This window comes from Vipera berus (assembly GCF_964194415.1).
Source record: "Vipera berus genome assembly, chromosome: W".
Classification (NCBI taxonomy): domain Eukaryota; kingdom Metazoa; phylum Chordata; class Lepidosauria; order Squamata; family Viperidae; genus Vipera; species Vipera berus.
This window is the reverse complement of record NC_138210.1, coordinates 14521382-14535101: the sequence shown is the minus strand read 5'-3', so window position 1 is coordinate 14535101 and position 13720 is coordinate 14521382. Positions and strand designations below refer to the sequence as shown.

The 13720-nt window shown below is 40.4% G+C and overlaps 1 protein-coding gene across 1 annotated transcript in view; it reads right to left on the bottom strand.

Annotated features, from left to right (window-relative positions):
- Positions 1-394: 394 nt before the first annotated feature.
- The window catches only part of LOC308676480 (26S proteasome non-ATPase regulatory subunit 11-like), a 43277-nt gene continuing 29951 nt past the window's right edge, over positions 395-13720 (bottom strand). The window contains exons 11-13 of the mRNA XM_081342294.1: positions 2336-2371; positions 1008-1059; positions 395-695 (exon numbers count right to left, since the gene is read on the bottom strand). Coding sequence (XP_081198420.1) covers positions 553-695; positions 1008-1059; positions 2336-2371 — 231 coding nt within the window. The 3' untranslated portion in view covers positions 395-552. The remainder of the gene's footprint in view (positions 696-1007; positions 1060-2335; positions 2372-13720) is intronic.

Below are 13720 nucleotides of genomic sequence, written 5' to 3'. Positions count from 1 at the left end.
TTAATGAATTTGATTTTTAAAAAATGTAAAATTGAATCTTTCATTTCATGAATTTTTTGACTTGTGAACCTAATGGGCAGGCTCCATTAGGTTCGTACCTTGAGGACTACCTGTAAATCCTTCCATTCCCCACCATCCAGTCACAGCTGAAAAAGCTTCTTGGATGAGAAGCGAAATGTCTTCAAAGAAAAACAGTCTAGTTGCCTTGTGAAAAAGCAGTGTCTATAGACAATTCCCAGCCATGTTGATTGGAATTCAAAGACCTATAGTTCCAACACATCTAGAGGTCACCAGGTTGGGGAAGGCTGTCTTAAAGTTTTTGAGTGAGAAGTAGAGCAAAAGGAGGGTGGAGAATAACCCCCTCCATCAGTCTTCTGAATCTTTTGTTGCCCCCTCCCCCCAGTTTCACACACCAACACTCCAAACAGCCAAGAGTTTTCAACTCTGAAAGGAAAATAAAAGACGGAGCCATATCATTCAACAGAACAATTCTTCTGGAGGGGATACAAAAATCTGTTACAGCCTTAACTATGGGCTGAAAGAGCCCCTCACCTATGTTAGCTTCTTAGCTTTGTTGTATAATGAATCCACTACTTTACTCATATTCTGAATGGTCTCCAAAGCAGCTTCGTATGTTTTGTCTACAGGTGGTTCATCAAAAATAATCAGGACACCTTCACCTTGGTCAAGAATCCCTAATGAGAGAAAAGTTTCAATTAAGGGTTTTGGATAACTTACATCTCTAACACAAAGTGTTCACTTTTATTTGGACAGACTTCAAAGAAGCAAAGCAAGTAGACTAGCTTAAATTATGTATTTAATAAATAAAGATTAGACTCCATCTATATAGTTTCCAAGTACAGAACTTTTAAAGATGAGGATAAAGGAAGAACCCTAAAACTTGTGGGAATTCCTCAATATAATACAACTTATTGTTGATGCTTGTTGAGGTACTTCATATTTATTCAGGAACAAACTCCTTCATTCTTGAGAACTGTGGAACTCACCATGGAATTTTTTGTCCAGGATCATTTGAGAGAGCTTTCTTTCCACATCTGCCTGAAATTGAACCAAGAAATGCTTAAGTGAGAAATTGCTTAGAACAGGGGTGTCAAACTTGCAATGTCACATGATGTGTCATGATGTATCACAACTTTTTTTACATTGCCGGCAATGGGGTGGGTGCAGTTTCAGCATGACGCATCTGGCCCATGGGCTGGCAGTTTGACACCCCTGGCTTAGAATAATGCTCCCCACCCTTTTCTCCCGTGAAGAACTATTTTCCATTGCTTATTTCAAAAAAATCAGTTGCCAAAGTCAGATAAAACTTTACAGTTCAACCCATGTATATCTGCTTAGTGCAGGGCTTTTCAACCAGTGGTATGGGTACCACCTGTGGTACATTGGCACCTGGCAGGTGGTACACAACCATCCTAGAAAAGTGGTGGTGGGGGAGGGGAATGAGCTGAACTGGTGTCAGCACTGCACAAGCCTGAGCAAGAGATGGCTGGAGCTGCAGGGCTGTCAGGGCTCAGTGGAAGCACCAGGATCAATGCCAGGCTCCAGCTGGAGCTCGGCGCTGATCCTCGCACTTCTGCTGAGCCCAGAAGAAGCACCGATCAGCTGGAATGTTGCAGCATCTTCAGGTTCTTGTGATTTACATTCAGATGCTTGGCAACTGATTCATATTTATGACGGTCACAGTGTCTCAGGGTCCTATGAAGTGACTCAAACCTGCTGAAACCACCCAGCAGAGGGGGGTGGAGAATAAAAACCAAACATCCCCCCACCCCCGCTGCCAATCCTCAACAGAAATGCTCACAATGAAAACCTCGGGCGGGCAGGCAGGTGTCTTGCTTGGCTGTGGCTTTGGGGGGGCACTTTTTTCAGTGCCATTGTAACTTCGAACAGTCACTAAGCGAACTGTTGTAAGTTGAGGACTACCTGTACTTCATCACTTTTTTCCTTTTTTTTTTTGGTCATCCAAGTTTTTGACACCTTGCTAGGCGACTGGTGGTACCCGGATGTTGCCATATCCTAAAAGTGGTACAATGGGTGAAAAGGTTGAAAAGCCCTGGGTTAGTGTGTTCAATACAGCTTATTTCCATGTGGAGTTCTAGTATTTCAGGATTAGTAAGCTTTTTGTTTTATTTAAATTCTTCAAGAACAGAATTACTTATGTCTTTTTAAAAGAGTTGAAAGTGAATTTGAAATTTCTCCCTAAATCACTTGTAGCTGAAGAAAATTAATGTGGCTTTTTCACAACTGTATCTGATATTTTAACAAAAAATTACTGAAAGTAGTATCATATAGGCTGCTACATCTGAGCTCTTACCTTTGATAACTTGATAAGGCTAGATATGTGGTCAATCTGCAAAAGAAATTCAGATTCAGATTCAGATTTATTAAATTTATATGCTGCCCTTCTCCCCAAGGACTCAGGGCGGCTCACAACAACAAAAAATTAAAAAACATAAAGTACAAAATTTAAAAAAGAATTAAACAATGAATGTAATAAATAAATGACAATTTAACCCAATAAAAGCCATATTTAAAACCATAGTCAGTCCAGGCCCGCTTGTTGGAACATCCATGTCTTCAGGTCACGGCGGAAGGACTGAAGGTCAGGGGCCGTCCGCAGCTCCGGAGGCAGTTCATTCCAGAGGGTCGGCGTGCCTACAGAGAAGGCTCTCCCCCTGGGGGTCGCCAGCCGGCATTGCCTAGCCGACGGAACCCCGAGGAGGCCGACTCTGTGGGAGCGAACTGGGCGATGGGAGGTTGACAATGGCAGCAGGTGGTCTCGCAGGTACCCCGGGCCTAAGCCATGTAGGGCTTTAAAGGTAATTACCAGCACCTTGAATCGCACCCGGAGGGCAACCAGAAGCCAATGCAGCTAAGATGGAACCACAGTGAGTGGAACTGCTATTTTTCTGACAGTTAATATGTAATAATTATCTATTAATCTTTACACTATTTGGCACCACCCCTGTATTCACAACTGATGGTGCTAATTTGTCAGCATTACTAGGTAGACCAGGCCAGGAATCCACTCCACAGGAAGGCTGAAACAACTTTTATTAAGAGTGGCTATGATAACAGAATCTTACAAGTCTGATTGTGCTGTAGCTCCTTGCTTTCTTATACTTAGGGAGGTATCCTGAGCCTCTTCTGCATATTTTCTGCTTGTTGACTTAAGATATGCTTTTCTGCTTGTCACTTTGGTAATGAATCTAACACATCTGTCAAGGTTGCTTTCCTTATTCTCTATATAATTTCAACTTTGATGTTAGAGCTTCTGATTATTTGATTCACACTTGATAGGTTTTTCTTCATAATGAAACAAGGCCATTTTGACAATTACATTTTTATTACTTTGATAAAGAAAAGTATTAATCTCTATCCATACTACAGTTCTTTTAAAAAATCTTCCTATCTTGAAATAATCTTATTGGCTTTATAATCAATTATTTAGAATCTATTATTCAACTACATATGCATGGCAAACAATTTAGTAACTGAGGATTCTCTTAGTACTTCTGATCAAAGAATTCCTATAGAATAATTTGATAACTAAATCCATTTATTGATCCCATATTGAAAACTACTATTCTAGCTTTGGAACAGTTTCACCCAATTCATTATGCCCTGAAATTCCTATCCCAGTCCTAAAACCCATGTAACAGAACATTTGTGAGTGTGGAAAATAACTGGAAGTAGCAAGGAAATTTAAAAATAAAAATATATATGCTTTTAGTATTATCATGTAATCATATTTTATATTTTATAATAATCATTTTATAATCAATTGCCTGAGTAGATGCTTTGACTATATGGGGAAAAATACAAGCCTCAAGTGGAGGGAGGGGGAGAACAGGAGTTACCACAGGGCCCAGTGTGAGTCACCTTCTAAGAATTGTTTTTAAGTACCTTCTGGTGCCTGGTACCCCTGGCAGGTGTAGAAGATGGGAGACATCTCTCCTCTAGAATTGATAAGCATGTACATATATGGTCTGAGTAAACAGGATAGTAGGGGAGGGATCTTATTAGTATAATGTAAGCAAACAGGGGCGGAGATAATGTATTCTGTTTAGGCGCTTCTGATAGATTGTAACCTCCAAAGCCTAAGCCAATGGGGCCATGGGGGAGGGAATGGGGCGTCGCGATAGGATGTATAATAATATGTGATTTTGGAATTTGGGGTGTGGTTCAGTGCTTGGCTACATTGCATTGTTTGCCTTCCTGAATCCACCACGCTTTGCAAACCATTACTTTTTAGACTTTGTTGTGAAGTCTAATAAACCTTTCTATTTGTAACTCAAACAGAGTGGATTTCAATTTGTGACTATTTTTGTGTCTAACAATTTTTGGTGCCGAAACCCGGGACTCAACAGGATTTCGTTCGGGACTCCCTAACTTGGTGGACGATGTGGAAGGCATGCCCTGTCGAGTTCGACAGTCCAGCTTTGAACTCCAGGAGTGGTGAGTGCTGAGCGAACCCTAGAGCCCTACGAACCTAAGTGGAAGTTACAAATAGAAAAAAGGGTGAGGGAACCAGGAACAGAGATTGCCGGCCTCAGGAAAAACCAGGTAACTTAGTGCACGGACCTAGGTAAGATTTGGGGTGGCCAGATGAAAACCACCTAGGCGGTTGGGGGAGGGCTTGGTAGGACTGTTAGAATCTGAGATCTGGGAGAGGAGTGCATTAGATGTCCCGAGTACCACTGGGGGTAGCAAGACGGAGTGGGAGCTGACCCTTTGGTAAAAGGGGAAGCAGGAGCTTGGTGAAGCAAAAGGTGGTCTCATTAGATTGGTAAGGATAAGATAACAGTACGGTAAACCAGTATGGGCAATTCTCAGAGTGTTCCCGGAAAAGAAATGTGTGAAGAAAATTAGGAAAAATCCCAGACTAAATGTAGATAAAGAGAATCCTTTGGGACTCTTATTAATGGGTTGACTGTGTGTGTTGGAGGCCTCATAGGCAGGGAAAGATCAGTCATGGGCAATAAGGCCAGTAAGGGGATAAGGTGTCCCCTGGAAAGTCCCTTAGGGCAAAGTTGGCAAAGGTACCATGATTCAATATTGTTATTTTGAGTGGCCAAGAAATCCTATTAAAAGCACTAGTTCATTTTGCTCAAAATAAGGAAGTTTTAAAAATTGGCTATGTCAAGCATTAAACATGTATGTTAATAAAAGAAGTTTATATGCCTGTTAGATTCCAGGCAGTGAATAGTTCATTTTTGTTAGAGGAGTGTGGAGGTAGTGTATGTGTGTCTATCTGTGTTGTGTCTAATAACAATAAATAAAAAGGCCTTACTTAAAAACAAACAAGAGATTTGGAACAAGGAGCTCATTGGCTTGTGAACAGCTCTCTGAAAGTATAATAATAGTGATTGGTTTGCCTGAAGAAAGTATGAAATGAAATTTTTGTATGTGAAATTGTTTATGCAGGCAGTTTGAATGGAAGTGAATGAGTTAATTTGCTGGTATGTAAATGTGTGTTAGCCCTCAAACCCACCTACCACCCCCACCCCATCGCAGGCTGTGAAAGGAACAGTAAACTGCAGATTTTATTGTTGAAAAAGCCATGGAGGATGTGTGAGAGAATTTATGGAAAATGCATGTGAAGGAGAGCAAACTATTTTTTTTAGTGGTGAGATTTTTGTAAAGTTTCTTTTACCTTTTTTTCCCTCCAGTCTCTTTCTCCCCCCACCTTGTTACTTTAAGAGTGAGAGAGACAGCCAGAAGAGGGGGGGGGGGGCTGGTTGTTTTAGCTGTTTTTTTTTTCTCTGCTTAGAATTCCGGTCTGAGGAAGGGGGGTGGATGTGAAATTGAATGCCCACTCTTGCAGTTTCAGCTTGCTTTTTTTTTACTTGAAAGAGGAGAGATTAATTGTTGGACAATCTTTTTTGGAAATTGAGTTTTAGTTTTATTCAACAACCAAAAGAAATTACTTTGAATTGTTCTGCTTAGATTTGTAAGTTTTAACCTACTTAATGGAAATTTGTTTCCATCTGATTGGAATCTGATTAAATTGGAATTTGACTAACTTTATATTAAAAGCAATATTAAAGTTTGATATAGGACTATTTCAGTAACTCAGAATATCTTATTAAGTTTGTTTATTGTTGTAGAGTTGCTTTTTGTTCTTGTTGTTTTTATTTTTATGTTTTTATGTCTGTGTGCAGGACACACTGATAGAAAATAATACCTAAGAGAATCGAAGGAATTGTAATTCAACCCTTGTTTAAAACAAAGGAGTTGAGAAAATTTTTGGGACTGTATATGAGCTATATGTTTTGATTAAAGATTTGTATTGAAAACTGTTAGAAAAGGAGCCTAATGTTAACAAGCTCTAACAGAGTTTGATGAGCGCTCCTTTGTTGGCTCTTCACTAGGTAATTTGTTTGTAAATATAGGCAAAGAAATCGCTTGGAAGAGGTTTTGATCCAGAAGTGGGGGAAAAGAGACAGCCAGTAGCATTTTTGTCTAAAATTGACATTTGGGGAAGCCTTGGTGGTTAGCATTTCTTATTAAGTGTGGGTAATTTTAAATCAGAAAGCCGAAAGGAGGTAACCACTTGTTCATACCAAAGTAGTTGGGAAAACAAAAAGAAAAAGACAAAGAAAGGTATAATGAAGGTGCAATAGTAGATGGGGAGGAAGAAAATGTGAGTGGAAGCTGGGAGAATTTCCCTCCCTTAATCAGCACTAGCCTGTGGATTTTATGCCTTACAGCAAGCTTGTTAATGCTTATGGAGTCCTGAATACTTTGGATAAGGGAAATGAAGAAGATTGATTAATAGTAAAGGGAAAGAGTTGGCTCATGTAAAGTTGATAGTGGAAGTAGAGAAGACAGAAGTTAGGCCAGAGTGGACTTCCGGTGGCTGCGCGGCGCCGGAGACAGCCTTCCCGGGCTGCCCGCGGCTCAGCTGAGTAATTTTCACCCGAAACAGCGTCGATCAGCTGTTCGGGTGAATTTGAAGCCCCCTCCTCGGGAGAAGAGGAGGGGGTGAGGCCCCAGGTAGGGGTTGAGTTCTCCGGGGCCGCCTGAGCTTGTAGCTTGGGCGGCTGAAGGATCGAACTCCCCCGTAGCCTGGGTCGCTCCCAGCTGGCCAGCGTCTCTGCTCCGGATTTCTTGGAGCAGAGCCAGGCGTTTGCGACCACCCCTGCCTGAAGGAAGGACTATGGAATAAAAGAAGCAGGCAGAGCGGTACAAGAGGAAAGGATAAAGAGGATTATTATATTTTACTCTCGAGCTTGATGGACTTTTTTAAACTTAAAGTGAAAGTGCGTCACAAGTGGAAGTAAAAGATGGCGGCTAAACCTCCCTCAAAAACTCTTCGGAGTGCTGGAACTTCTCCGACGCAACAATCATCATTGCAGGCGTTGCATCCTCCTGATGTATTGACACCGAAGGATCTACAAGATGCTCTTGAAAAACATGCTCAGGTAATTCTGGAATCAATGGGTGATAAATTTGCACGGATGGAGGAGAAATTGGAGAAATTGGAGGAGAGAATGGAAGAGAGGATGGAACAGAAGTTCAGTGTGATGAAGGCAGACATTTTGTCTTCAGTGTATAAAGTGGCTGAATGTGTGGAAGACCTGGATGAAAAAGTGGAAGATTTGACTCAAAAGAATGCCATATTAGAAGCAAAAGTATTGGAGAATGAAGATTTAAGAGACAAAATGGACAGAGAATTGAGTCTTGCTCAATATTACCAGATGCAGTTTGCTGTTAGAATCAGAGGCTTAAAAGAGAATATTAAGGAAGATCTAAAGCAGCTGATTTCTGAGGCTCTGGAAGTGGTATTGAATCAGCCAGCATCTGAAATAAAGGGAGGCATGGATAAAGTGTTTCGTGTGAATTCATGGATTGCTAGACAGAGAAAGCTGCCTAGAGATGTGGTGGTTTATTTTGTAAAGAGGGAAATTAGAGATGAAGTTATACAAGCTGCCTATGATTCTAAAGTTGTGATTGCTGATCAAGAAGTTTTGGTTCTAAAAGAAATTCCTCCAAAGATTTTAAGGAGAAGGAAGGATTTTACATTTCTTGTGCAAGAGCTCAAACAACGAGATATAAGGTTCAGATGGGAGATCCCAGTTGGGTTGATGGTGATGCATGAAGGTAAAAGGTACCGTTTGGTTACTGTGATGCAGGCGCGTGATTTTTACAATAACGTTTTAAAAGCAACCCCATTATTACTTTTGGAAGCTGCAAAGAGATCTGGAGAAGGAGAACATCAAGAGGCTGAAGACGGACAGACAGAGGAGAACGGTGCTGGAGGAGATCAAGCTACAACTTCTTTGGATGATCTTAGAGAGCAGAAGGTGACGCGTGCTGCTTTAAAACAATTAAAAAATAAAAAATAAAAGAACAAGATCAGCAGAAGTCTATGGAACTTACAACGTACTTATAGCCAAGCAGTGGGAGGAGCACGGCCTAAAAAAGATAGTCCTATCAGAGCAGCGCTTTAAGAGCTTTGGGATGATATGCATGACAACTAAATTTTTAACTTGGAACGTTAATGGACTAAATTCACCACAGAAGAGGAAGAAAGTTTTTCAATATTTAAAACAATTCAAGATAGATGTTATATGTTTGCAAGAAACGTATATTAGGGTTGTGGATCAAAAGTATTTACTGAACTCAAGGTTGGGTACGCGATTTGTTGCTTCTGCAATGAATAAGAAAAATGGAGTGGTTGTTTATGTTAAAAGTGCTTTAACAGCAGACTTAACTGAAGCAGATAAGCATGGAAGATACGTTATGATAGAGCTGCTGCTAGAAGGCAAAAAGACGCTTTTAGTTGGATTATATGCTCCTAATCAACAACAAGCTGACTTTTTTAGTTTACTTTATACAAAGCTTACCCAGTTGGATTATAAATCTGTTATTTTTATGGGGGATTGGAATGGTGTTTTGGATGTACAGATGGACAAGGCTGGAGCTTTTAAGCGCGTCCCAAGTCATGCTAGATTGCCTAAATCCTTTTTTTGAAATGAAGATTTTATATTAATAGTGTTTGTAGTTATTCTATATGAGCTAGAGAGTGATAGATTTTAGAGTTTACGGTTGTTAGCATGTGGTTGTTTATGATTCTTTTTTTTTGTTTTTTATACCTTGTACTTAGCTCTGGGAAGTCGGGGGGGGGAGGGGGGGAGGGGTAAGGAGGGAGGGATAGGGGAGGGGTAGGGGGGTTTGTTAAAGATAAAATGTATGATAAAACTTTTTAATAAAAAAAAAAATAAAAAAAAAAGTTAGGCCAGAGTGGCAGAAGAAAAGGATAAAGGAATGGATAATAGAAGGAAGAAACAGGAAAGTTGCTTTTACAGTTGCAAGAAAAAGTATGTGAACCCTTTGGGATTACGTGGAGTTTTGCATGAATTGGCCATAAAATGTGCTCTAAACGTCATGCACGTCACAATAGAAAAACACAGTCTGCTGAAAATAATACTACACAAACATTAGCTGTTGTCATGTGTTAATTGAACATAACATGTAAACATTCACAGTGCAGGGTGGAAAAAGTATGTGAACCCCTAGCCTAATGACTTCTCCAAGAGCTAAGTGGAGCCAGGAGTGAGCCAACCTTGACTCCAATCAGTGTGATGATATTGGATGTGTTGCTGACAGCTGTCCTGCCCTTTAAAAACACACACCTGTTTTGGGTTTACTGGTCTCAAGAAGCACTCTCTGATGTGAACCATGCCTCGCAGAAAAGATCTCTCAGAAGACCTACGATCAAGAATTGTTGACTTGCATGAAGCTGGAAAGGGTTACAAAAGTATCTCCAAAAGCCTTGATGTTCATGTGTCCACGGTAAGACAGACTGTCTACAAATGGAGAAAGTTTAGCACTGTTGCTACTCTCCCTAGGCGTGGTCGTCCTGTAAAAATGACTGCAAGAGCACAGCGCATAATGCTTAATGAGGTAAAGAAGAATCCTAGAGTGTCAGCTAAAGACCTACAGAAATCTCTGGCACATGCTAACATTTGTGTTGACACATCTACAATAAGGAAAACATTAAACAAGAATGGAGTACATGGGAGGACACCACGGAGGAAGCCATTGCTGTCCAAAAAAGAATTGCAGCACGTTTGAAGTTTGCAAAAGAGCGCCTGGATGTTCCACAGCACTACTGGCAAAATATACTGTGGACAGATGAAACCAAAATTGAGTTGTTTGGGAAAAACACACAACACTATGTGTGGAGAAAAAAAGGCACAGCACACCAACATCAAAACCTCATCCTCACTGTAAAACATGGCGGAGGGAGCATCATGGTTTGGGGCTGCTTTGCTGCCTCAGGGCCTGGACGGATTGTTGTCATTGATGGGAAAATGAATTCCAGAGTTTATCAGGACATTTTGCAGGAAAACGTACGACCATCTGTCCGCCAACTGAAGCTCCGCAGAGGATGGGTGATGCAACGGGACAATGACCCAAAGCATACAAGTAATTCAACAAAACAATGGCTTCAACAGAACAGAATACGCCTTCTGGAGTGGCCCAGTCAGAGTCCTGACCTCAACCCGATTGAAATGCTGTGGCATGACCTTAAGAGAGCGATTCACACCAGACATCCCAAGAATATTGCTACACAAACAGTTTTGTGAAGAGGAGTGGTCCAAAATTACTCCAGATCGTTGTGCAGGACTGATCTGCAACTACAGGAAACGTTTGGTTGAGGTTATTGCTGCCAAAGGAGGGTCAACCAGTTATTAAGTCCAAAGGTTCACATACTTTTTCCACCCTGCACTGTGAATGTTTCCATCTTATGTTCAATGAAAACATGACAACAGCTAATGTTTGTGTAGTATTATTTTAAGCAGACTGTGTTTTTCTATTGTTGTGACTTACATGACGTTTAGAGTGCATTTTATGGCCAATTCATGCAAAACTCCACGTAATCCCAAAGGGTTCACATACTTTTTCTTGCAACTGTAAGTTGGTTTGCACAGACTTGTGAATTGCATGCAAAGAATTGTATGCCTTAACACAAGCCTTAGAATGTTGAAGGAACAAGAATGTATTATTGAAATATGGAAAGAGAGAAACATGGGAAGTAGAAGAAAGTGAGAGGTGGATGTTGCAAGATGGAAGATGGATGTTGAAAAGAAAGAAAAGAAAGAAAGAAAAAAAAGCAATAGCTAGGACACAGAAGCAGCCATTGAAGGGGCGGGGGGTCACAAGGGATGATTGATACTTTTCTAAAACAGCATTTATACTTTAGTTACACAAATCTGGGATAAATATATGATATGTAAATAAGTAAATAAAAAGCTCTATTACATCTAGTGGTGAGGCTATTTCAATGCGTTCAAGTTGAATTTAAATTATCTCAAGTGGGGAAAATTCCACAATATGAAACTAATGACATGTTTATAAAGGATTAGATACTGGGGCTGTTTTCCGCTTTGTCTTTTCTCAGGAAACAAGGACTGCTAGCCCAGACCTCCATTGGAGTTTGCTGTCCACAAGTTTCAGCCTTGTGATTGAGTCCTGATAAAAAACTGGCGTGAAGAAAAACTTACTTCACCCTGGGATGGTCCCTACCAAGTCCTCCTAACAACTAAAACAGCAGTTTGAAAGAAAGAAAAAGGGTGGAGCCAAAAGAGTGGAAAATAATTCCTGGAAAAGATCCACCGTGAATAAAAATTACCAAAAACTGATGTGATTATTGTGGGATGAATAGCCTGGGTTTTGTTTGTGATTTTTCTCATTGCAGGAGTAGCAGCTTTCTGGCTTTTTCGATCTGAGTGGTGGCCTATGCTGTACCATCCAAAGGATTCCAGAAGAAGCTGTGGACCTCTGCATTCTACAAACCCTTACATAATATGTTGGTTCTGTGATTGCAACTGTATCACTGAATGCTGTTGTTGTTATCACTGCTGTGATTGTGGACCGGTCTGTCCCTATGAAGAACCTTGTGACATAGTAATAGTGGAAGATTGTTTATAAATGTGTAAAGGTCTGACACTAAAAGAGCCTCTTTATCCCACATACCCAATTATAGGAGAGATTGAAATTGAGACAGCGGAAACACAAGGTGCCCTAATTTCAGTTATATTGGGAGATAGTGATATTCAAATTCCACTGGAGGATACAGAATGGATAGATTTAAGGTGTATACAGGCTAATCAAATATATATTGGGACAATTAAGGTAAGGGATGAGGTTTTGTACCACGTTACATTGAATACTACTGATATCAAATTTCAGATTGATGCTAATGCTAATAAACATATTAGCATGTTGACCAAAAAAATAAATAAATCATCAAGCCCTTGAGGTTTCAAAAATGGAAACATGTGCCCAGGATGGAGTAATATATGATGGACGACAAATAGTTGGTACTCTCCCTGGACCCAAGATGAAAGGGAGAGTGACTAATAAAACCTTACACGGAAGAATCAAATGCTATAAAACATCAAGTAGATAAAGAACAATGGGAGGATTTTTGGAGTCCCTTTAATTTTTTTTAATAATCTATTTCTAGATCTTAAGAGATCAGGCTAACACAGGGATTGCATTTTTATTACTAATTATAGTTACAGGAGTTATTTGTTGTTGCTGTTTGCAGTGTTTTTAGTGGATTATTTCAGTATGCAAAGAATATGTTCTTTTAAGAGGACAGCAATATATCAAAATAGTTTAGCATTAGATTATTTGCTGGCAGAAGAAGGTGGTGTGTGAGGAAAATTTAACTTAACTGTTGTTTACAAATAGATGGTAATGGAAACGTTATAGAAGAAATTACAGGTGAAACTCAAAAAATTAGAATATTGTGCAAAAGTTCACTTATTTCAGTAATGCAACTTAAAAGGGGAAACTAATATACGAGATAGACTCATTACATGCAAAGCAAGATAGTTCAAGCTGTGATTTGTCATAATTGTGATGATTATGGTTTACAGCTCATGAAAACCCCAAATCCACAATCTCAGAAAATTTGAATATTGTGAAAAGGAGCAATATTCTAGGCTCAAACTGTCCCACTCTAATCAGCTAATTAAGCCATAACACCTGTAAAGGCTTCCTGAGCCTTTAAATGGTCTCTCAGTCTGGGTCAGTAGGAATCACAATCATGGGGAACTGCTGACCTGACAGTTGTGCAGAAAACCATCATTGACACCCTCCATAAGGAGGGAAAGCTTCAAAAGGTAATTGCAAAAGAAGTTGGATGTTCCCAAAGTGTTGTATCAAAGCACATTAATAGAAAGTTATGTGGAAGGGAAAAGTGTGGAAGAAAAAGGTGCACAAGCAGCAGGGATGACCGCAGCCTGGAGAGGATTGTCAGGAAAAGGCCATTCAAAAGTGTTGGGGACTTTCACAAGGAGTGGAGTCAGTGCATCAAGAGCCACCACACATAGACGGATCGTGGACATGGGCTTCAAATGTCGTTTTCCTCTTGTCAAGCCGCTCCTGAACAACAAACGTCAGAAGCGTCTTACCTGGGCTAAAGAAAAACAGACCTGGTCTGTTGCTCAGTGGTCCAAAGTCCTCTTTTCTGATGAGAGCAACTTTTGCATCTCATTTGGAAACCAAGGACCCAGAGTCTGGAGGAAGAATGGAGAGGCACACACTGCAAGATGCTTGAGGTCCAGTGTGAAGTTTCCACAGTCTGTGTTGATTTGGGGAGCCATGTCATCTGCTGGTGTTGGTCCACTGTGCTTCATTAAGTCCAGGGTCAACGCAGCCGTCTACCAGGAGTTTT